The sequence below is a fragment of the Myripristis murdjan genome, chromosome 7 (assembly GCF_902150065.1).
Source record: "Myripristis murdjan chromosome 7, fMyrMur1.1, whole genome shotgun sequence".
In the NCBI taxonomy this organism is placed as follows: Eukaryota; Metazoa; Chordata; class Actinopteri; order Holocentriformes; family Holocentridae; genus Myripristis; species Myripristis murdjan.
Genome location: NC_043986.1, coordinates 19,674,300 through 19,696,763, shown reverse-complemented (window position 1 = coordinate 19,696,763; position 22,464 = coordinate 19,674,300). Strand labels below are relative to the sequence as shown.

General features: G+C 39.9%; 1 protein-coding gene and 1 long non-coding RNA gene across 5 annotated transcripts; one reads left to right on the top strand and one right to left on the bottom strand.

The window, feature by feature from the left end:
• Positions 1-276: 276 nt before the first annotated feature.
• On the bottom strand, positions 277-10,782 carry irf10 (interferon regulatory factor 10). 4 transcript variants are annotated; one of them, XM_030056724.1, is made up of 9 exons: positions 10,528-10,782; positions 6,094-6,294; positions 5,006-5,201; positions 4,320-4,405; positions 3,887-3,941; positions 3,474-3,578; positions 2,984-3,370; positions 2,661-2,779; positions 277-802 (listed from the first exon to the last, which is right to left on the bottom strand). In XM_030056724.1, the coding sequence occupies exons 2-9, from the start codon at positions 6,262-6,264 to the stop codon at positions 698-700; spliced, it is 1,224 nt and encodes a 407-aa protein (XP_029912584.1). In that variant the 5' UTR covers positions 6,265-6,294; positions 10,528-10,782; the 3' UTR covers positions 277-697. The 4 variants fall into 4 exon arrangements, with proteins under 4 accessions (XP_029912584.1, XP_029912583.1, XP_029912585.1 ...); XM_030056723.1 differs by having other exon boundaries at positions 6,094-6,277; XM_030056725.1 differs by having other exon boundaries at positions 6,094-6,264.
• Positions 10,783-18,622: 7,840 nt separating this feature from the next.
• Positions 18,623-22,378, top strand: LOC115362572 (uncharacterized). The gene is made up of 2 exons (XR_003928502.1): positions 18,623-18,771; positions 21,765-22,378. It is a non-coding gene; the product is annotated as an uncharacterized LOC115362572 (long non-coding RNA).
• Positions 22,379-22,464: the final 86 nt, after the last annotated feature.

The window sequence follows — 22,464 nt, the reverse complement described above, 5'->3', positions numbered from 1 at the left end:
TTTTTATGTACTGTATATGTTTGAAGGCAGGGAAAATGATGAAAGTATTTTAAACTCAGATACGGGTATCTCTTCTGATTCAGCACACTCTCTCACTTTAGTTTTTGTGTTTGTTTGGTTTTTTTTGAATTTTCAAAAAGAAAACCTTACCTGTTGATTTTTCTTTGTAAATGTTATAGCTATAAAAATGTATATTTTTAAAATTGTGAATCTGTTATATGATGTTCGCTAGAAATAAAGTAAAAAAAGCTTTATAGATTTAATTGGATGTGTCATTTTATTCTCGTCACAGTGCTCCATAAAAAGTACAAAAGTACTTAAATAATCATTGAACATACAGTGAAAATGATTTTCTATAACAAAGCACACAAGTTTGACAGCAACTGATAAGTACTGTTAGACTGGCTGTATACCAAACAAAACAAGCAACTTTATTGTGAATTCAATGAAAAAAGACATTAATTTGAATGGTCAAAATATGCATTGTAAATAAGTCTACAATGCAGCAAGAATAATTACATAAGTCTGTTATCAAACATACATTTCCACCAAGGTTCCTCTATTGTTTGTTGTACTCTGTGGACGAGGTCTTTCACACTAATAGGAAAAAAGCAAAGGTTTGATAATGCCCTCATATACTGTTCATGCCTGTCCTGGCACAGGGTTGAGTTAGCAGCTGGAGGCTGGCCGGGCCCTCCTACATCTCATCTCTATCTGTGTTGAGGGTGAGAGTATGCCGCTTCTCCTCAGTCTCTCCCATGTGGAATCGCTGCAGCAGTTCTACAGCGAACAAGGGCACCACCTGCCCACCAGGACACAAGGGAGTTAAGCATCAGTGTGGTGATGAGGACCTCTACTGGTGATCAATGAAACTGCACCCTCACTAACAAAGTGCACCTAACACACTGCACATTTTTCATTTCACAACTGTGGATTTACAAGGTTCTACATGGGTGAAGTGACACTCTGAGATACTCAGCATCAAATATCTTACATGCTAGCTGGCAAACATTTTTATCTTTTTAAATAGTCAACCCCAAAATCTTTTTTGTTTGTTTGTTTTATTTTGTTTTGTTTTGTTTTGTTTTAAATGGCCCCACAGGCCATAACATAACATTCTGAAATCAAAGATATGTATATAAACCAACTGTGATTAAAATAAATAAATAAATAAAATAAAAATCTCATAACTCCAAACTTAAGATTATACACATTTTGCTGATGTTCTTGTTAAGAGAGCCAGTGATTGAGTCAGTAGAGCATGTTTCAATAATTACATAACTATGTTACTGTCACACTGTGATATCTGTTTACGTGCAAGCATGGGGGTGGATTTCTCTTAAAATCTGGGGCGAGGTTGGAGTGGGAGGGTGAGTAGGGCACTTGGCATCAAATCCTGGACAGCAACTCATACAGACATAATATTGACATCACACTAGCCATACTGATGAGGTTTCACTAATTTCAGCAGTGAAATTGAGACAAATTTACAAGATGTAGTATGAAGGCGAGAAATGAGGAATACTGGTCAATAAAAAAAGCAATAAAACATTTTCTAAATTGAACCCTGATCTGCAGGGCAAAAATTAACATGGCCTACCCTAAACATATATTTTACAATATCCTGCACAGATTAAGCTGTTGAGAGGCATTTTGTAAAGATTAAGATTATATTTTGTGCATTTCTGCACTGTAGAAACGAGACAGGCCTGGTCCTCGCTGGACTCGACCCCAGGCTGCTGCCACAGAGCATGAGCCTTAATGGTATGTTGTCTACTGGTTACGCTACCAGGGCATTATGAAAATATCTTTACAGTCCATACCATTAATGGTCATGTTTAGAGAAATGTCTACAAAGTGTACATACTTCATTTTTACCAAAAGCAGACAGTCATATTTTTGAAGTCCAGTATAATTTTTCCTACCTTTTATCATGAAGCCATTGGTTTCCATTCACTCCACTACGATATTAAAGTGAATTTTCAGAGACTTCAAACTATCTTCACACCAGTATTCCATCACCATAATAAAGTCATCCACACTGGTTTTTCAAAGAAGCATTGTTGTGTTTTGATGACTTGAAATCAGGCGGAGTCAAACTGTCTATCCACAAGAAAAAAATTGTCTGTTCTGTGGTTTATGAATGGTGGCAACTTTCTGCAGAGGCAGAACATTATAAGGTGGGTGTTTCTATCAAAAAATAAAAAAATTGAAAAACGAGGGATTTTGATTATGTGTTGTGAAATTTTTAGTACCACTGCATGATTTGCCAAATGGTTTGTTGCGATTTAAAATATGGATAAACTGTAGTAAATGGTACAAACACTCAAGATCACTGGTACGGTCCTTTAAAGACATACATTAATATGACTTAAAAACAAGGGAAAAAGGATTCATATTGTTTGTGCCCATGACCGAAGCAATTACAGAATGTGCTTCAGCAACAAATCGATATGGTTCTAAAAACGCAGAAAAAAAAAATACAAATACAGTGTATGAGCTTGTGGCACAACTCATCCTTCACCTAATACTAAGGGGGGATGTCCTCTTGTCTCCCACCTAAGTCTATACCAGTACATTCTAAACAAATGAGTGGCACCTAGAGGAGGCCAGGACTTCAGTAAAGGATGTTTATTAATCCAGCATCATCACTGACCCACCTGAACCATGATCAGCTTCTTGGTTTTGGGCACGCTGGGGTCCGGAAACTCTTCCCCGAAGCAGAGCTCGATCTCATAGCGAGGGGCAGGTCCCCCACCCTGGAGATGGGCCTGGAGCGCTGTGCATAAACATATTTTTAAATGATTTAGATCGATCATATCAATATGTTGTCTCTTTGTTTAATTGCTGTTTAATTAACCAATCACAAACACAATTCATTTATCCTGCCTGCTAAGCTGTTTCAAATGTCTCTCATAGTTCTGCCCAAGCTAGAGTGACATTCTGCTGACAACCAGGTTAAAGTGTACATGTACTGCCTTACCACTGACAAATATGGGCATATCTAGCAGCTTAAAGGTTCTCTCTCTGTCCAGTTTGTTGGGTCTATCAGTGTGTTGGGCGAGGGGGCCGTTCCAGTACACCCTGCCTTGGCAGAACCTCTTGATGAACACCCCCTCTGGGGCCACCCACAGCAGGACCCCCCTCTCCAGATGACAGAGGAGGCGGGCCATTGCTTCAGCCATGCCAGGCTGCAGGCATATCAAGGCCGGGGAAGGGAAGGCAAGCTGCTGGGCTCTACAGGGCCCGTAGATCCTCTCATTTCCCAAAGGGACGCCTCCATGTAGGATGAAACACCCATCTGGGCTGCTGGTGGTCACCTTCATCACCATCTGACCGTGATAGAACAGCTTCACCTGCATGCGGAAGTCTATAGACACGATATGCACCTTGTTGACCACAGTCTTCCATGTTGTCCAGTGATATATTTCAGTCAGTTTTGTTCTTATGATTGAGCCTGCAATATTTCTTACCAGATATAGTGGGTGTGGGGCTGAGGAGGGATAGAGCAGCAGAGCTTTGACTCTGGGTTCTCTTCGCAGTTAACTCACAGTACATGTGCTCCCTCATGAGGTTCTCTAGAGCAGAGCAGACACATTTTTCAATCAACACATTCTCAATACCATAAACCTTTCTTTCTCAAACTGCACTGGGAGCGCACAGAGGTCTGCAAGATGATTTATGGAATAGGGGAAAAAGCACAAATCTCTCAAATGCAAATTTATGAGCAGACTTTTTTTAATCTTTATGATTAGTGCCTTCTTTCATCTGTCAACGCTGGCTTTTCTGATCCAGTATATACTTGTGCAGTAATGTCCTTCCACCACAGCCTTTTTACCTTTTATTTCAACCATTTTATAGCAACAGTTGTGTGTGTTATTCTTACCAGTCAAATTTCTTTCTTCTTTCCGTGCTTGAAACAATTCCCTTTGACACTGAAGCTTTAAAATCAAGAAAAAAAACCTCCAAGTTAAGAAAAAAATCACCATTAAAAGATTTGTGGCAAATTGATTGTGCTATGTGATAAGTGGATTGCTAACAACTCTTGTCCCATCCCACACAAGGCCAATTTGATCTCTCTCTCTCTCTCTCTCTCTCTCTCTCTCTCTCTCTCTCTCTCGCTCGCTCTCTCAACATTACAAGCAGTATATAATCATATTTCAATCATTCAGCGGGTTCTGTACTCTGTTTTTCCAATTCAGAGCATACTGTATCTTACTGTAAAGGAGCATACTGTATCAGCTAACTGTGACCAAAAGACTGGTTGTTGGGCACTTTTTAAAAATATATTATTATTAGCATTACTTTTAAAATCTAACCTGCGTGTCCTGGAGTATGGGAGTCCTAGGAGGTGAACTCGACCTCTTAGGCTGGATGATCTCCGGATGCTCACCCTGAACAGAGTCTGAGGAGAAGAACAAAGTCATTATTTCAGACGATATCAATCATTATTTCAATATACATCAAAAATTATTACTTCTGTGCGAAACAATCCAGAATGCTAACAATTAGCATGATGCTAATCTCTGTAGTATCAAGACAACACAGTACGCAGTTCCTGTGAGTGGTGTGTGTCTCCTCACTCATGACTGGGCGTGCAACCACACCACATGATCTGTGTTTTAAATTAATCGATATTTTATTGAAGATTTTTCATATTTATATTAACAAAAAATATATTGCAATAATTATTGTTCATGTTTTATTGCCCATACTTACTGTTAGAGAACGGAAATACAAAAGAAGCTGATTAACATGAAAAAAGGACTGACACTTATTTTCATAAGGTGCACAGTCCCAAAAAGACATTTTTTTTTTTTTTTTGGAGAAAATGTCAGCTGGACTTCTTCCTTTTTCTCAGTGTGCAAGACTCTGAGTAGGATGACAAAAATGTTTTAAGAAACTGCTGTCACTGCTCAAAGGTTCAGATATACAAAACCTATACATCTAAAGCCGGTTCCTGTGTCTGACCAGAATTCTTCTTTCACTTTGTGTCTGTCTTTACCTTTTGCTGTGACTGGCTCATTGTCTGGGTGGATACGGTAGACCTTGAAGGGCTCAGAAATGTCCAGCTGGCTGCGCTCAGGGACCTCCTGGAAGTCTGTACTTTTGTTGAGAGCACAGCGTAGACGGGTCTTCCACATTGTGGGGTCGGCTCTGTCCCTCCCCTCCCTGTGCTTGCCTTTGTACACAGCCCAAGCCTGATTAAAGAGAATGAAAATGCCCACTCAATAATAAGCATGAATAAAGCATAATGAACTGGATAAGGCACAGTGTTAACAACTATTAGTTAACTTCTAGGTTAGGTAATGTATTTCAGCAACTTAATACAATTAAAGTGTTTTTTAGCAGTCAACTGTTTTTAGACATATAGTTCAGGTAAGCTGCATTATTCCTATGGAAAAAGCAGAGAGCAGTTTCACTTTTTCTGTCTTTCTTAGTGCTGTTTGAACTCCTTTTGAACCGTGAACTTTTTTTTCTCAGTCTCACTCTCAAACTCACAGGCTTGTTTAGGCCAAACCTAAACTAGGAGCTAGAACTTATTCAAAAAGGCAGCAGTATAGCCTATGAGTGTCTCTTGAACAACTGAAATTATGAATAATAATAGTATTAAAATCCAAATACATAGGCAATGAACTAATTCACAAATTTATGGGAGATCACTGTAATTAAAATAGAAAAGAAAAACACGTTAAGACATTTCGTTGGCAACGAAACAACTTAGACGATTTTTTTTTTTCCCACAATACACGTTTGGCAAAGTAGTTGGTATGTTGTTGAAAAACTTCTGAAAAACATTTATTTTGAAAAACTGCATGAATTATATTCAATAATAACAATTTAGCCTATTTATGACTTTGATCGTTTTGTAGTATGACAGTTTTATCAATGAATATATGGATGTTATACTTGTATGTAACTAGTATTAAACAAGCTGCAAATTTCTTTCCATTTAAACATTTTGATCATGATTTTGTTCTCGTCATAACTTTATAACACTGAAATTATAGGTGACTTTAACAGGGAATCAATTGCGCGCACAAGTCCCACATTCAAGCAGATAAAACGAATAAAACAAACAGTGCTCCTGACCTTAAACAGAGCTGCATCCTCTTTCTGTTTGTAGTCCTTCTTGGCTGCGTGCTTCCACGGGATCCTGAACATGGTTTTGCCTTCATCCTCCCAGCTGAGTCCTTCATATCGTTTACTGTCAATCTGAGTTATCAGCCACTCTTTCAGGCGCATCTTAGATTCCTGCTCCATCTTGAAGACATATCTCACAGAAACAAAGGTCTACGTTTTATTCGCCAAACAGACAGGAACCATGTTTGTAAGGTGTCTCGTCCACCGCTAAATCACGTTTTCACTAATCAGAGAATAATTTGTGCTATTGCTTTGGCATTTAAAAAAAAAAAAAAAAGATTTTTACGTATAGTTACAATTCTCAAAAAAAAAATCCCCTAAAGTTACAGACACGGACCTCACCAAAAAGTTCACTGCAGGTGTCATTAACGTCGTAACCAAAATTAAGAGCGCTCTTGGAAGGGAAAGTGAAAGTCAGAGAGCTTCAAATACTTTCGGTTTCCTGTAGCTTGGTGAAAGGTAGCCAAAGTTTTGCTCAATGCTGAGTGAGAGACACGAGGCAAGGCTGTTGTAAATCACTGGAAAATAATCAATAATAATAACAAGAGGAAGAAGCAAAAGAAAAGCAAACAAACAAACAAACAAACAAACAAACAAAGAAGAAGTTGTTATGTAGTGGCATGTCAACTTTTCTCAATAAACTCGCTTTTTTATTGACAGAATAGTTCTTCAGGCTGACCTATATTACATATATCGACAGTAGGCCTAGGTTATCGTTTACGACTAGTTGTGTCTTTGGAATTTACAGTAGCCTACCACCTACTACTCCGACTACTACTACTACTACTACTACTAACGATAATAATAATAATAATAATAATAATAATAATAATAATAATAATAATAGTAATAATAATAATAATAACAACAATAATTTCCCAGTTTAGTTTATATAAGTGGTTGTTTTTCTTGATGATCATACGCCCAAAAATTTGAGTAGATATATGATGAGCATCTTTTTTAATTGATATACATTATGCTTACTAAAAATATAAGGCCATAAAGAGGCAGAGAGGCAGAAAGTTGTAGGCTATCGCAGTTAAGGGAGTGCCTGAAGACAAGGGCTCTCCTATCAAGTCAGTCTGCTCGTTACTGTAATGTGACACATTTTGAACATCATTGGGAAGGTCTCTCTCTTCTTCTCTCTCTTCCTTTGCTCCCACGTGCAGGGAGGTCACCACAAGAAAACTCGGGGCCAGGGCCTGAGAGCGTGCAGAAACTGTATGACACCGGCTCACACGCCGCACTCAGTGGAATAATACCGAAAGTTTCGGGAGAAAACGAAAGTGTGTGGGTGATGGTCTCAATTTTTGATAAGTCAATGGCCCCTCCTCCCCACAGAGTCTATCAATCTGACTGAAAGGAGAGGCAGTCGGTAATGATACTGAGACGGCTGAGCCTTGATAAAGATCACGTGATAGTAGGCAGGTCTATGTCCAGTGTGTAAAACAACGTCCTGAGTATAATATATCCATGCACCATGTTACAAACACGCACGTTTTCCCCAGAAGAGGGCGCTGCATCCACTGTCATACAAGCTTTTCAACTCCTCTCACACACATTATGACCTCTGTGTTACTCAATGGACACCAGAGGCTGTATAATTTGAGTTCTTAGGAAGTTGAGCATGTAGTGTCTAGATTATACAATTCATAAATCACGGGTATATGCTTCTGTCTCTAGGTGTGTATGTGTATCCTTTTTTTTTTTTTTTTTTTTTTTTAGATCTGGAGATCTCTAAGGCAATGTAAATAAACCATCTCGTTCTGTGTCTTAATCAGTTTAACACAGAAGCAGTGGAGCCTGTGGCAACATAAAACATTGTGACACCAGGAGGAAACGGGAGGGAGGGGTGGTGATGGATGGTTGGACTTGGGGACGGGTGTTGGAGAGGCCAGGTTGGCATGTAGGAGGTTGGGTGGGAGTGGTGGTGGGGCAGGCTCTAGCTGCTGGAGATGGAGGGTTAAAACGGCCGAGGTGGGATAGAGGCCCTACAGGCAAAGAACATCAACCCACATAACTACTCCATTAACCTCTATAACAGTCATTAACTCTCAAAAGTGGGGTCAGAGGTCAGGGTGAGTGAACTTTACTTTGCTCAAATGTAACAGACAGACCATATTCACACAGTGGCCATTTTAATATTATTATCATTACTGTTGTTGTTGTTGTTGTTGATTACTTAAAAAGCCCAGAGGGGCCTTGACTCAAGTTACCTATTTGATCTCTTATTGCTGTACAACAGCTTCCTGCTCATTGAGCAACAACAAGGTGAGAGAGCTTTTATAGTCTGGGCTCCTAGACTTTGGCTTGGAACGACTTCCTTGAGCAGATCAGGGCTGCGATTCCTTTAATTTTTGCTTAACTCATTTTACATTCAGTGTTTTAGTTTTAACTTCTTTAAATCTCTTTATTGTTTTAATATGTAGCCTAACGTTTTTATTGTAAAGCACTTTGTAACTGTTTTGAGAGGTGCTTTATTAAAAAAATGTTATTATTATTATTATTATTATTATTATTATTGTTGTTGTTGTTGTTGCTGTTGTTATTATCATCATCATCATCATTATTATTAACAGCTCAGTCCCTCCAAACAAAAACAAATCAACTGGTTGACCAAAAGGGGGCAGCCTTGAAACAAAGTACATACCCAGCAAAGTGCTTGGGCGCTGGCATGTGTACATGAACTGTGCTTTTGTCAAGTTTGAGACATGGCGCAGCTGTCTCATTTCTATGACATCACCTTCTTTTGAGTACAAACTTATTTTGTATACAGGAAACCTACAGCTTATGTGACAAACTGAGAATTTAATCGTGCTTGAAAGTTTTTGTTTGTGTCATTATTTGTATTATTGTCTTATAATAATGCATACATATAGAAAATACTATAGCTTATTAGTTAGCTATAGTAATTAGCTACCATTTTATGGTGACGTGCAAACATGTTACCAATAAGTTCAGGCTCCTCTCCAGGTGTGAGCTAGTTCACTTCCTGACACATTGGCTGGTTACAGAACTGCCTAAGAGGCAATATGTGTTGGCAAGCCGGTTTGTATACCAAAGTTTTCTTTGGTAAACAAATCTGCATTTTAGCTGACAGCACCTGCAGACAATGCTGTGGTTACAGCCACTGCAAGACTAGGTAAGCAATATATAAAAACGTCAAATGTCACCACGTTATTTGCATCTGAAAATAACACATTTTCATCAAGAGTGTATCCAACCAATCTATATTTCACCAAATTCCCATATATTGAAAACATTTTAACACTTTATATGTTCGGTTACATTTTGGACTTGAATGAAAGAATGTATATTGTGTAAAACTACTCCTTATTTTAAAATTGAATGTAAAAAATGGCACCAGCCTACTTATTTTGAATATTATGCATCTAACATGAATCTAACACTGTAAACTTACTGATGACTGACTAAATGGTAAATTTCCTATACACACTAACAAAGCCTACCACCAGGTCTGCTGTTTTCTTACGTGAATTTAAAGAATATACAGAGATTATCAAACTTATTACATCAAAGAGTAATAAGCTGTCAAACTGTACTATGAACTCTATCAATGGAGTCTTTTTCACAATATTGTTTTTTTTTTCTTATAAGTTTAATTCATATTCTTGTTTATACAGCCATTGTATAAACATTGCACGTTGAGCACATGGCTGCAATGATTGTACATTTGGATGTTTAAACAAGTTATAAAAGTTAAAAAAAAAAAATAAATAAATAAATAAAAGTGAAATTATCATATTGTCTGCTAATTTGTTGTCTTTTGACTGTGATGTTTATTTGTTCACTGGGTCTGCAACTACTGCACACCTCTTTGGCCGGGAATGAGCGCTCTTCTCTCCGTTGTCCTTGTCAAGAGTTTTCCCGTTACAGTTGGGCTTTTTAAGGAGTGTTTTTATTATTATTATTATTATTATTATTATGCTTTTTTTTTTTTTTTTTTTTTTTTTTTTTTTTTCCTGACCGCTATGAGGATTAAGTCAGGGGGTGTGGCCCTGTCTAGTGTAAAGCCCTTTGACGCTGTAAACAGTGACACTGGGCTTTGAATACACTTGTACTCGGACTAGAGGGTGAAGGGAAGATTTCGTCGGCGCTGGTACCTCTTTATATTGGCCGGAGGCACAAGTGAAGCGACTCCTGCGAAGTTAGACCTCGGTGAATCAGTGAATGTCGCCGGTATGTCGATAACACAGTGACCGGTGATATGCAGAGGATTTATATTTAGCTTTTGTCCCGGTATTACGGTGGGCAATGCTGGTGGATGTGCAGTAGCCGCAGTGAACTTCTGGTAAGGGGCAGACGACGACTGAGCCCCTGGGCCTTTCATTCCTGTCCCCTCGACCATGAAGTCCACCTCACCTGGTGGTGTGCGGACTTGCATACGGAAGCGACCCGCTCCGGTGTCCAGCAAGCTGTTGATGTCTGGGTCTGTACTGGTGTGTGCCTTGCCTGTCGGTATTACGGTGGGCAGTGCTGGTGGATGTGCAGTAGCCGCGGTGAACTTCTCATAAGGGGCTGAAGACGACTCACTCCATGGGCCTTTCAGTTCGCTCCCCTCGACCAAGAGGTCCTCCTCGCCTGGTGGTATGCGGACTTGTATAGTGAGGCGACCCGCTCCGGTTTCCGGCAAGCTGCTTATGTCTGGTGCTCGACTGGTGGGTGCCTTCCGTGTGTAGCCCGGGTCCTTGGGTGGTTGTGGCCAGGCAGGCTTCACATCAGGCATCAGAGAAACAGGCTGGAGGGGAGCTGCTCTGTATTTGTATTCAAAATGCACCATGTTCTGTCGTGTTTCTGTCTGGGTCTCCGGCGGTGTCGGCCGGTTGTATCTAGCAGAGTTACCAGGAGGGACCGCAACAGGGTTGATGTCTAGACAATCTAAGAGCCATCCGCATGGTGATGTAGCATCTAATATCTTTTCCTCGGTTTGTCCAGCGCTCCCTAAATGCTCCTCTGCATTTTTCACGTTGGGACACTTGGACTTTTTGTCAATCTTGTTGACACCGATGGCTGTGCCTGTTATGGGCTCAGTTATCGGTGGGAGAGTGTGTGGCCTCTTACCAGTCCAAGATCTGACGTATGCCTTTGTCCCGGTTTGTCCAGAGATCCCTACATGCCTCTCCGCATTGTTTATGTCGGGAAACCTGGAGTTTTTGTCATTCTTGCTGACACCAATGGCTGTGCCTATTATGGGCTCAATCATTGGTGGGGCAGTGTCTGGTCTCTTACCAGTTCGAGATCTGACGTATGCCCTTTTCTCGGTTTGTCCAGAGATTCCCAAAAGCTTCTCTGCATTGTTTATGTAGGGAAACCTGGAGTTTTTATCATTTTTGTTGACACCGATGGCTGTGCCTGTTAAAGGCTCAAATATCGGTGGGAGAGTGTGTGGTCTCTTACCTGTCCGATCATACAAACCTTTGTTTTTTTCAGATGTCCGCAAATTCTCCTTATCAGTCTTTTTTATGTGATGACTGACCCTTTGGTCATCACCGCTATATTTCTCCACGTTCACTTTGCCATGCATTGACTTGCCTTTTACGGTCAGTCGCTCGCTGCTTTTAGTGATTGGTGGGAGTTCGACAACACCGGACCTTTTAAGAGGCCTCGGTGTTGTGGTTGTTTTCTCGGTGTTGGCCTTGACAGCCAAGGTGTGGATGGTATTTGGTAAAAGCTGTCTCCTGTTGAGCAACCGTGGGGCTCCTTTGTGTGTCAAGGACTTACCGATGTTGGATCGCCGATCTGGCGATACAGTGGAGTCCCTTGAGGAGCAACTACCACCGTAACCGCTAACGGACTCCATTTCTGCAACTGTAAGTAGGACTGCTGTTGAAGCGCTGAGACTCTCAGTGGTGACTGTAACCAGAGGTGAGTTCTGATTACATGATGAGCCCCTCTTCCAGCCGCATTTTATACAAACTGATGAGGTTGTGTGATGTCATGTCCAGTATGACATCACAGCAGCAGCAATCAACCCTGCTGCCTAGAGCAACTGCCTCACTTGAGGACTGGTGTGACGTCACAGCAGTAGCAGTTGACCCTCCTGCCCAGAGCAACTGCATCACTTGAGGAGTGATGCAAGCTTACACTGCATTCAATCAAACACTGACCTGCACATTTGTAATGCTTCACTGTTGGTTCAACTTTTACAAATTACACAGTGGACACCCGTCCCCACAGTGGAATTTCATAATTTCCTTTGCAGTTCTTAAAATATGAGCTGAGCTAAGCTCAATTACATCTGTATGGCTTGGACACCTCAAAAAAGAGCAGAGGTCAGTAGCTAATCAGAATACAGCCATATCCATAGAAATACATGGATACATTACTTTTGTTATCATTTTGCCCCAAAAGCACAAATTCTTTTTTTTTTTTTTTTTTTTTTTAAACATGTTATTATTGGAACCTGTCTTTCCACTAGTGTTTCTGTGAAAAGTGAAAAATGATAAATTGAGTAACCTCTTGTGACCAGTGACTAAATGTAGTATGATAGAGAAATAGCTGTATCTGAAAAACTACAAGGAGTTCTATCAAATGCTTGGTACCACTAGATTCAAAACAAGTTGTTTCAGTATTTGCTTTGGTCCAATGTAAATCTCTGATATTTCGCTTGTCAAAAGAATGTTAAACTTGTTTTAGCTGTTTTTTGCCTTTAGTTAACCCATTAAGGCATGATAAATATGATAAAAAATTATTTTGTCATGTGTAGCGCCATGTATTGACAGTTTCCACAGCAAATTTTGTGCTTCCACTTCTGTTGGGCTTTTCCTTAACATACTAAATAAAGCTGCTGGTCATTAATGGTATAGGATGCAGTTGTGTGGAAATTTTCTTTGAAGTTTTGTAGTTAATACAATTTTTTGGCAGCTTTTTGTACTTGACTAAGCAGTGAATTCTCCTATAGAGGACTAAATGAAGATTAAATGAAAATTGGACTGAATTTTTATTTGTACAGAAATGGTATTTGCAAACGATAATGATATGCAAAACACTGTTTTCAGGATGGTCTCATCACTTGTCCAGGATGTCCTGAAGCGATCAAGTCACGGTTCAGCCCTCGGTATTTCCAAAGTGATGTTGCAGTTTTCCTTGGAGGCCATTTACCACAGGCTCGACGCATTGAAAGGAAAAGTGGAGGTGAATTGACCTTGTTGAGAGGATGACGGTGGGCAGCCCATTTAGACATCTGACTGCCTCTGCCAGCTCATCCACAGCATCCTCAAAAACTCTTCGAGAAAGTCAACTTCAGCAGCACTGAACCAATCACACAACTGAAACTAGATTCTTTTTTTCACAAATGTAATTTACTGTTTACAAATAAGCATTACGTATGGATGGAAGCAGCCACAGGAGAAAGAGTATCACAACTACAATGTCATAATACTATGGTTTGGTTATTGAATTGTGAGCCTGATCACCCATACTGACATAAAACCTAAAGGTACAAAGTGTGACTTTGCCACCCCACCAGAGGGTGCTCATGTTCAATGGTACACAGAACAAGCCTCCCTCCAACCTTCTCTGCTCAGATCATGGCTCCGTTCAGTGATTACAGTTTCTATAGCTGACCAGTTAGGGACAATTAAACATCTGCTCCTCCATTTGATCTGTTGAGGTGTCATTTATTGTTGATACAGGTGCTAACCTATATTGAGCTGGAATATTTATATTTACACTTCACTGTATCCTGTAACATTATTTATGCTTTGTTTTCCAAACACGAATAATATGCTGGTGAATATATTACTGTCATACTTTGTTGTATATATGGTTGTGAGTTGTACTTTTTTTTACCATCTTGCTAGACTCGTGTTTACCTTCTTAGCCACTGAGATAAAACACTGCTCCTTGTCTCTCTCAATTGCAGCAGTAGACCACCAGCTCTAATGTTGTTTTGGTTAATCCCCACTAAATCTCTGTATCTAATACTCTGGCAATGTGTTGGATAAAATTACATGGAGTCAAAGAGTCAGCTCCATCAACACCAGTGGTGAGAGTCAAAAGCTGGGGTCAACTCCAGTCACGCTACAATATGAAATTCCTGCTCACAACAGCCAAGAAACACTTTGTTTATAAACATGCTGATAATGATTCCTATGAATGAATGAAATATACAGTGCCATCAGAAAGTATTCAAACCCCTTCACTTTTTCCACATTTTGTTACATTATAGACTTATTCTAAAACTGATTTAACTATAGTTTTCTTTTTAAAAATCTACATGAAATAGCCCATAATGACAAAGTGAAAACATGTTTTAGACATTTTTGTAAATTTATTAAAAATGTAAACATTTAAACATAATAGGCAATAAGTATTCACACCCATGGCTTAATATTTTGTTGAAGCACCTTTGGAAGCAATCACAGCCTCAAGTCTTCTTGGGTATGTCTCTACAAGCTTGGCACACCTGTTTTTGGGCATTTTCTCCCATCCTTCCCTGTAGATCCTCTCAAGCTCAGTCAGGTTGGATGGACAGTGTCTGCAGACAGCCATTTTTAGGCCTTCCAGAGATGGTTGATTGGATTCAAGTCTGGGCTCTGGCTGGGCCACTCAAGGACATTCACAAACTGCTCCTGGAGCCACTTCTTTGTTATCTTGGCTCTGTGCTTCGGGTCATTGTCATGTTGGAAGATGAATTGTCACCCTAGTTTGAGTTCCAGAGCAATCTGGAGCAGGTTTTCTCTTAGTGATTGCAATTCTGAACAGAGGTGACATATTACTTTACCATTACCCATTACTTATGTGCATAAAATTGACATTGATATGCAAAACCTTATTTGTTCTGACTTGATCTCTCTGAACACTTTTGTGTTAGGATTGAATGTAATCCTCTTAGAAAAGTAATCCACATAGTTACATTAACATTTGAATTAATTCACATTTGCAACAAGTTATCCCTTCAAATTGAAATATATTCACTGACAAACATCTTAAAGCACTCTTCCAAGAAATCAAGTGACATCAGAACAATGTAATGAAGGGCTCCCATCTCAGTTTGGCATTTCACATGTCATTAATTTAAAGTAATGCCATTTCTGTAGTGTGTGGAAAACCCCTCTCTCACCTCTTGGGCAAGAGGTGGGTGGAGCCCACAGGTGATAAATTCATGCAGCTCACCTGCAGTTATTCTTTGGTTGAGAACAAAGGAGCTGGCTGTCCCTGTGGTGATCATCCCTCCAAATGCTGAGCTGTGTATTGTGAGTTTTATTGAGTTGGCTTTCTTTGGTTTAAATGCATAGATTTGATCTAGTTACTGTTATATTTTAAAGCTATCCTGCCCCGGAGCGGGCTAGCTTTCAGGACAGGTTCAGGATAGGTTTTCTATCCTGAACCTGATCAGGATAGGTTTTCTATCCTGATCAGAGGCGAACCAGCTTTGTGATACAGAAAATCCGGAGTTGAGCCTGAAGGTTTTTCACTAACGCCTTAATCCCACTTCGTGATACAGGCCTCTGTTCAGATTAGTTCACACACACACACACACACACACACACACACACACACACACACACACACACACACACACACAATCTCACAATAGGCTACTGCAAACTAACATCCATCCCCTCTGATGCCCTTAAGTTTATGGTTCAGAGCCAGGGACAAGAGATCCTAGCTGAAATCTCTGACAGAGCCGGTTTTGAATTTAAACTCAAATTTTGCCTAGTTCACTTTTTGGTGGCAAGGAGCCGCAGGGGTGATAAGGCCTATCACGCCCTGGGCCCTTGGCCGTCTAGCTCAGGCAGTGTACTGAGCCTGTTGTTATGTTATGTTACTGTGTTTTATTATCGCTATTATTCTAAATTTCTATTTCCCTTTTTTGACTGTTTTTATTGTTTTAAATTGTGTCTTATTGCTTTTAATGTTTCTGTAAAGCACTTTAAATTACCTTGTGTTGAATTGTGCTATATAAATAAACTTGCCTTGCCTTGCCTTAAAAACAAACACATCTATATGATGGCAAACAATATAATGTTTTCTGCTATCCGTTGGTAATTTTTGCTGATTATTTTAATGTTCAGAAATGTACCTGATTAAAATCAGACTCAAGTACAATTGTACATACTGCATAACCAAGGTCCCCTTGGAAAATACGTTTTTAATCTCCACGGGATTTATTTATTCCTGGTGAAATAAAGGAAACATCCCTACATGCATTTCTGACCATTTTATTGTGCTATGGATGGGAAATATGGGGTGATATGAAAACAAAACATATACTGTAAGTAATGTTTTTTGTTTTGTATGTGTGTTTTAACTCACAGGCCATGGCCAGGCAAAGTTCCCTGACATCACCATGCAAGACGTAAGACGCATCATAAGAAAGAAATGCAACAATATTAGCTATGTCAAGCAAATCACTGAAAAGAAGACTGTATAAAAAGAAATTTTGTGTATTTAAAGGTACAGTAGTGTCTATTGTGGTTCCTCTGCCTAAAGCTGAGCACTTTATTCTTTCCTTTTTTGACAAGGACAGAATTGATTTTGGAGAAGCTATTTTTGTTTAGAATTTTACACTTGCAGATGTGCACTTTTTTCTTTATTTTTGTTCCACAAGGAAGGACTTGATTTCAGAGAGGCTATTTCTGTTTTGAATTGTACATGCTGAAAGTTGAAAGCAATAATTTGCGTTCTGTTAGCATCCACATGAATTGACTGTGTACAGTATGTTTTAAAATGTTATATAAACATAGTCAAACTCGTTCTTAATCCTGAGTATATCTTGTGTTTTTATGTATATATTGCAGTCTACTGTGGTGTACAGTATGAGTTAACGTCAAGTATACTTTAAGTTAAGCTAGAGGTATATTTCAACTGTACATACTTCAAGTACTATGTTAAGTAAACTTACAGGTATACTTAAGTATTAAAAATAATATACTTTAAGTAATGTGCTAAGTCTCGTGACAGCCACTGCAAGACTGTGGAAGCAATAAAGTAAAATGTCACCTGTCACAACACATTTTTATCAAGAGTGTATCCAGCCAGTCTATACGTCACCAAATTTTACCACTTTATATATTCATTTACTTTCTGGACTTGAATTAAATAATATTGTGTAAAACTACTCATAATTTTAAAAATGAATGTAAAAATGGCATTACTTATTTTTAACATGATGATTCTAACATGAATCTAACACTGTAAACTTACTGATTGTAAATGGTAAATTTCCTTATACACACTAACAAAGCCTACTGCCAGGTTTGCTGTTTTCTTATGTGAATTTAAAGAATATACAGAGATTATAAAACTTATAAAATCAAAGAGTAATTATAGCTGCTACACAGCAGTGGTCAGGGCCGGGCAATTGTGGAGCATAGTGGAGCATAGGATGATGAAAAGAAGTGACATTCTAATATGCATTTTGCATTAGTTGAGGCTTGCACTCACAATTTCTGGCATGAAGGACAACGTTCTATCTCACTGAGCTAATTGGCAAGTGGCAAGTAGCAACTTATTTAAGGCTCACATGATAGCAGCCGCCTATGCATGGAAAGGCATATTTCAAACCATTGTTAAAAAAAAAAAAAAAAGTCATCAAGACAAAAATCTGAAAATAGGCCTACACATATTGTATCAAGACAGCATGGAGCTGTTGGTAATTGTTTTTAACAATGATTGAGTTGCTCCATAAATGAAAAACTCATGTTTAATTGTAAAGTGTACAAAGGTTTCTTCGATATTGGGGCTACATTTTGATCACAGTTGCAAAGCTGTAGCACATATGGTTGATTTATTATACATTTTCAAAGTTTTGAAATTTAGAGGTTTGCTGTAGCGCCACCATCAGGACTATTGGCTTGTGTTTTCAGCTGAGGTAATCTGGCATAGGACAGGATCTTTGTGCAAAATTTGGTGATTTTTCGCGCATGGGAAGTAGGACTCAAAAGAAAGAAAAAACACACAGCAATACAAGAGGGACCTGGCAGCTTGGCTTCCCGGCCCCTAATAAGCTGTCAAACTGTATGAACTCTATTAATGGAGTCTTTTTCACAATGTTGTTGTTGTTTTTTTCTTATAAGTTTAATTCATATTCTTGTTTATACAGCCATTGTATAAACATTGCATGTTGAGCACATGGCTGCAATGTTTGTACATTTGGATGTTTAAACAAGTTTGAAAAGTTTAAAAAAAAAAAAAAAAAAAAAAAAAAAAAAAGTTAAATTGTCATATTGTCTGCTAATTTGTTGTCTTTTAACTGTGATTTTTAATTGTTCACTGGGTCTGCAACTACTGCACACCTCTCTGGCCGGGAATGAGCGCTCTTCTCTCCGTTGTCCTTGTCAAGATTTTTCCCGTTACAGTTGGGCTTTTTAAGGAGTTTTTATTATTATTATTATTATTATTATTATTATTCTTTTTTTTTTTTTTTTTTTTTTTTTTTTTCTTAACCGCTATGAGGATTAAGTCAGGGGGTGTGGCCCTGTCTGTTGTAAACTTGTGGGTGTGTAAAGCCCTTTGACCCTGTTAACAGTGACACTGCTGGGCTTTGAATACACTTGAACTCGGACTAGAAGGTGAAGGGAAAATTTCGTCGGCGCTGGTACCTCTTTATACTGGCCGGAGGCACAAGTGAAGCGACTCCTGCGATGTTAGACCTCGGTGAGTCATTCGATGTCGCCGGCATGTCGATAACACAGTGACCGGTGATATACAGAGGATTTAGATTCAGCTTTTGTCCCGGTATTACGGTGGGCAATTCTGGTGGTTGAGCTGTAGCCGCAGTGAACTTCCTCTCCTAAGGGGCAGAAGATGACTGAGCCCCCGGGCCTTTCAGTTAGCTCCCCTCGACCAAGAGGTCCTCCTCGCCTGGTGGTATGCGGACTGTATAGTGAAGCGACCCGCTCCGGTTTCCGGCAAGTTGTTTATGTCTTGTGCTCGACTGGTGGGTGCCTTGCTCGGGTCCTTGGGCCCGGGTCCTTGGGTGGTTGTGGCCAGGCAGGCTTCACATCAGGCATCAGAGAAACAGGCTGGAGGGGAACTGCTCAGTAGTAATAGTAATAGTTCTGCCATGTTTCTGTCTGGGTATCTGGCGGTATCGGCCGATAGTAGTATCTAGCGCCACGAGGGACCGCAACAGGGGTGATGGTTAGACAATCTAAGAGCCCTCTGGATGGTGATCTAACGTGTAACTTTTCCTTGGTTTGTCCAGAGATTCCTAAATGCCTCTCTGCATTGTTTATGATGGGAAACCTGGAGTTTTTGTGATTTTTGTTGACAAAGGTGGCTGTGCCTGTTATGGGCTCAATTATCGGTGGGAGAGTGTGTGGTCTCTCACCAGTCCGATCATACGAACCCTTGTTTTTCTCAGATGTCCGCAAATTCTCCAGTTCAGTCATTTTTATGTGATGACTGCCCATTTCGCGATCACCGCTATATTTCTCCACATTCACTTTGGCATGGATGGTCAAGCCTTTCACGATCTTACCAGTCCGAGATCTGATGTTTGCCCTTTCCCCGGTTTGTCCAGAGATCCCTAAATGCTTCTCTGCATTGTTTATGCTGGGAAACCTGGAGTTATTTTTGTCATTTTTGTTGAAACCGATGGCTGTGCCTGTTATGGGCTCAATTATCGGTGGGACAGTGTCTGGTTTCTCACCAGTCCGATCATACGAACCGCTGTTTTTTTCAGATGTCTGCAAATTCTCCTGTTCAGTCATTTTTATGTGATGACTGCCCATTTCGCCATCACCGCTATATTTCTCCGCGGTCACTTTGGCATGGATGGTCGTGCCTTTTACGATCTTACCAGTCCGAGATCTGGTGTTTGCCCTTTCCAAGGTTTGTCCAGAGATCTCTAAATGCTTATCTGCATTGTTTATGCTGGGAAACCTGGAGTTTTTGTTATATTTGTTGACACCGATGGCTGTGCCTGTTATGGGCTCCAATATCGATGGGAGAGTGTGTGCTCTTTCACCAGTCCGATCATACGAACCCTTGTTTTTCTCAGATGTCCGCAAATTCTCCTTTTCAGTCTTATTTATATGATGACTGCCCATTTCGCCATCACCGCTATATTTCTCCACGTTCACTTTGCCATGGATGGTCGTGCCTTTTACGATCGTACCAGTCCGGAATCTGAAGTATGCCTTTTCTCTGGTTTGCCCAGAGAAGCCTAAACGCTTCTCTGCATTGTTTATGTTGGGAAACCGGGAGTTTCTGTCATTTGTGTTGACACTGATCGCTGGGGTTGTTAAGGACTCAATGCGCAGTGGGAGAGTGTCCGGTCTCTCACCAGTCCGATCATACGAACCCTTGTTTTTTTCAGATGTCCGCAAACTCTCATTTTCAGTCATTATGTGATAACGGCCCCTTTGGTCATCACCGCTATATTTCTCCACCTTCACTTTGGCATGGATCGACTTGTCTTTTACGGTCAGTCGGTTGCTGCCTTCAGTGACTCCTGGGAGTTTGACAACAATGGACCTTTTAAGAGGCCCCGGTGTTGTGGTTGTTTTCTCGGTGTTGTCCTTGACAGCCAAGGTGTGGATGGTATTTGGTAAAAGCTGTCTCCTGTTGAGCAACCGTGGGGCTCCTTTGTGTGTCAAGGACTTACCGATGTTGGATCGCCGATCTGGCGATACAGTGGAGTCCCTTGAGGAGCAACTACCACCGTAACCGCTAACGGACTCCATTTCTGCAACTGTAAGTAGGACTGCTGTTGAAGCGCTTAGACTCTCAGTGGTGACTGTAACCAGAGGTGAGTTCTGATTACATGATGAGCCCCTCTTCCAGCTGCATTTTATACAAACTGATGAGGTTGTGTGATGTCATGTCCAGTATGACATCACAGCAGCAGCAATTGACCCTGCTGCCCAGAGCATCTGCGTCACTTGAGGACTGGTGTGACGTCACAGCAGTAGCAGTTGACCCTCCTGCCCAGAGCAACTGCATCACTTGAGGAGTGATGCAAGCTTGCACTGCATTCAATCAAACACTGACCTGCACATTTGTAAGGCTTCACTGTCTGTTCAACTTTTACAAATTAATGTCTACAGTGGAATTTAATAATTTCCTTTGCAGTTCTTAAAGTATGAGCTGAGCTAAGCACAAACACCTGTATGGCTTGGGTAGCTAATCAAAATACAGCCATATCCATAGAAATACATGGAAACTCATGCTCACGGAGTTACGTTTGTTATCATTTTGCTCCAAAACCACAATTCTAACACAATAATAAGAACTGATTCTTACATCAACTTCTATTTTTTTTAACATGTTATTTTAAGGCCATTTTTAACCCATTAAGGCATGATAGATATGATTAAAAAAAAAAAAAAAAAAAAAAAAAAAAAAGATTTTGTGTAGCACCGTGTATTGACAGTTTCCACAGCAAATTTTGTGCTTCCACCTCTTGGGCTTTTCCTTAACATACGAAATAAAGCTACTAGTCATTAATGGTATAGGATGCACTTGTGTGGAAATTTCCTTTGAAGTTTTGTAGTTAATACAATTTTTTGGCAGCTTTTTATACTTGACTAAGCAGTGAATTCTCCTATAGAGGACTAAATGAAGATTAAATGAAAATTGGACTGATCTATTTGTATAGAAATTGTATTTGCAAACCATAATGATATGCAAAACACTGTTTTCAGGATGGTCTCATCACTTGTCCAGGATGTCCTGAAGCGATCAAGTCACGGTTCAGCCCTCGGTATTTCCAAAGTGATGTTGCAGTTTTCTTTGGAGGCCATTTACCACAGGCTCGATGCATTGAAAGGAAAAGTGGAGGTGAATTGACCTTGTTGAGAGGATGACGGTGGGCACCAGGCAGCCCATTTAGACATCTGACTGCCTCTGCCAGCTCATCCACAGCATCCTCAAAAACTCTTCTAGAAAGTCAACTTCAGCAGCACTGGACCAATCACACAACTGAAACTAGATTTTTTTTTTTTTTTCACAAATGCAATTTACTGTTTAAAAATAAGCATTACATATGGATGGAAGCAGCCACAGGAGAAAGAGTATTACAGCTACAATGTCATAATACTATGGTTTGATTATTGAATTGAGAGCCTGATCACCCATACTGACATAAAACCTAAAGGTACAAAGTGTGACTTTGCCACCCCACCAGAGGGTGCTCATGTTCAATGGAAAACACAGAACAAGCCTCCCTCCAACCTTCTCTGCTCAGATCATGTCTCCATTGAGTGATTACAGTTTCTTGAGCTGACCAGTTAGGGACAATTAAACATCTGCTCCTCCATTTGATCTGTTGAGGTGTCATTTATTGTTGATATAGGTGCTAACCTATATTGAGCCGGAAAATTTAAATTTACACTTTGTGTTTTT

Bases quoted from the DNA above. Each gene is read 5' to 3' on its own strand.
- irf10 (XM_030056722.1), bottom strand. From the start codon at position 10,513: ATGGTCGAGGGGACAGGAATGAAAGGCCCAGGGGCTCAGTCGTCGTCT. The intron at 4,406-5,005 runs GTAAAGACAGAC...TCTTCTCCTCAG, and splicing joins TGAGCCAGTCACAGCAAAAG to ACTCTGTTCAGGGTGAGCAT. The intron at 3,942-4,319 runs GTTAGATTTTAA...TTGATTTTAAAG, and splicing joins CCATACTCCAGGACACGCAG to CTTCAGTGTCAAAGGGAATT.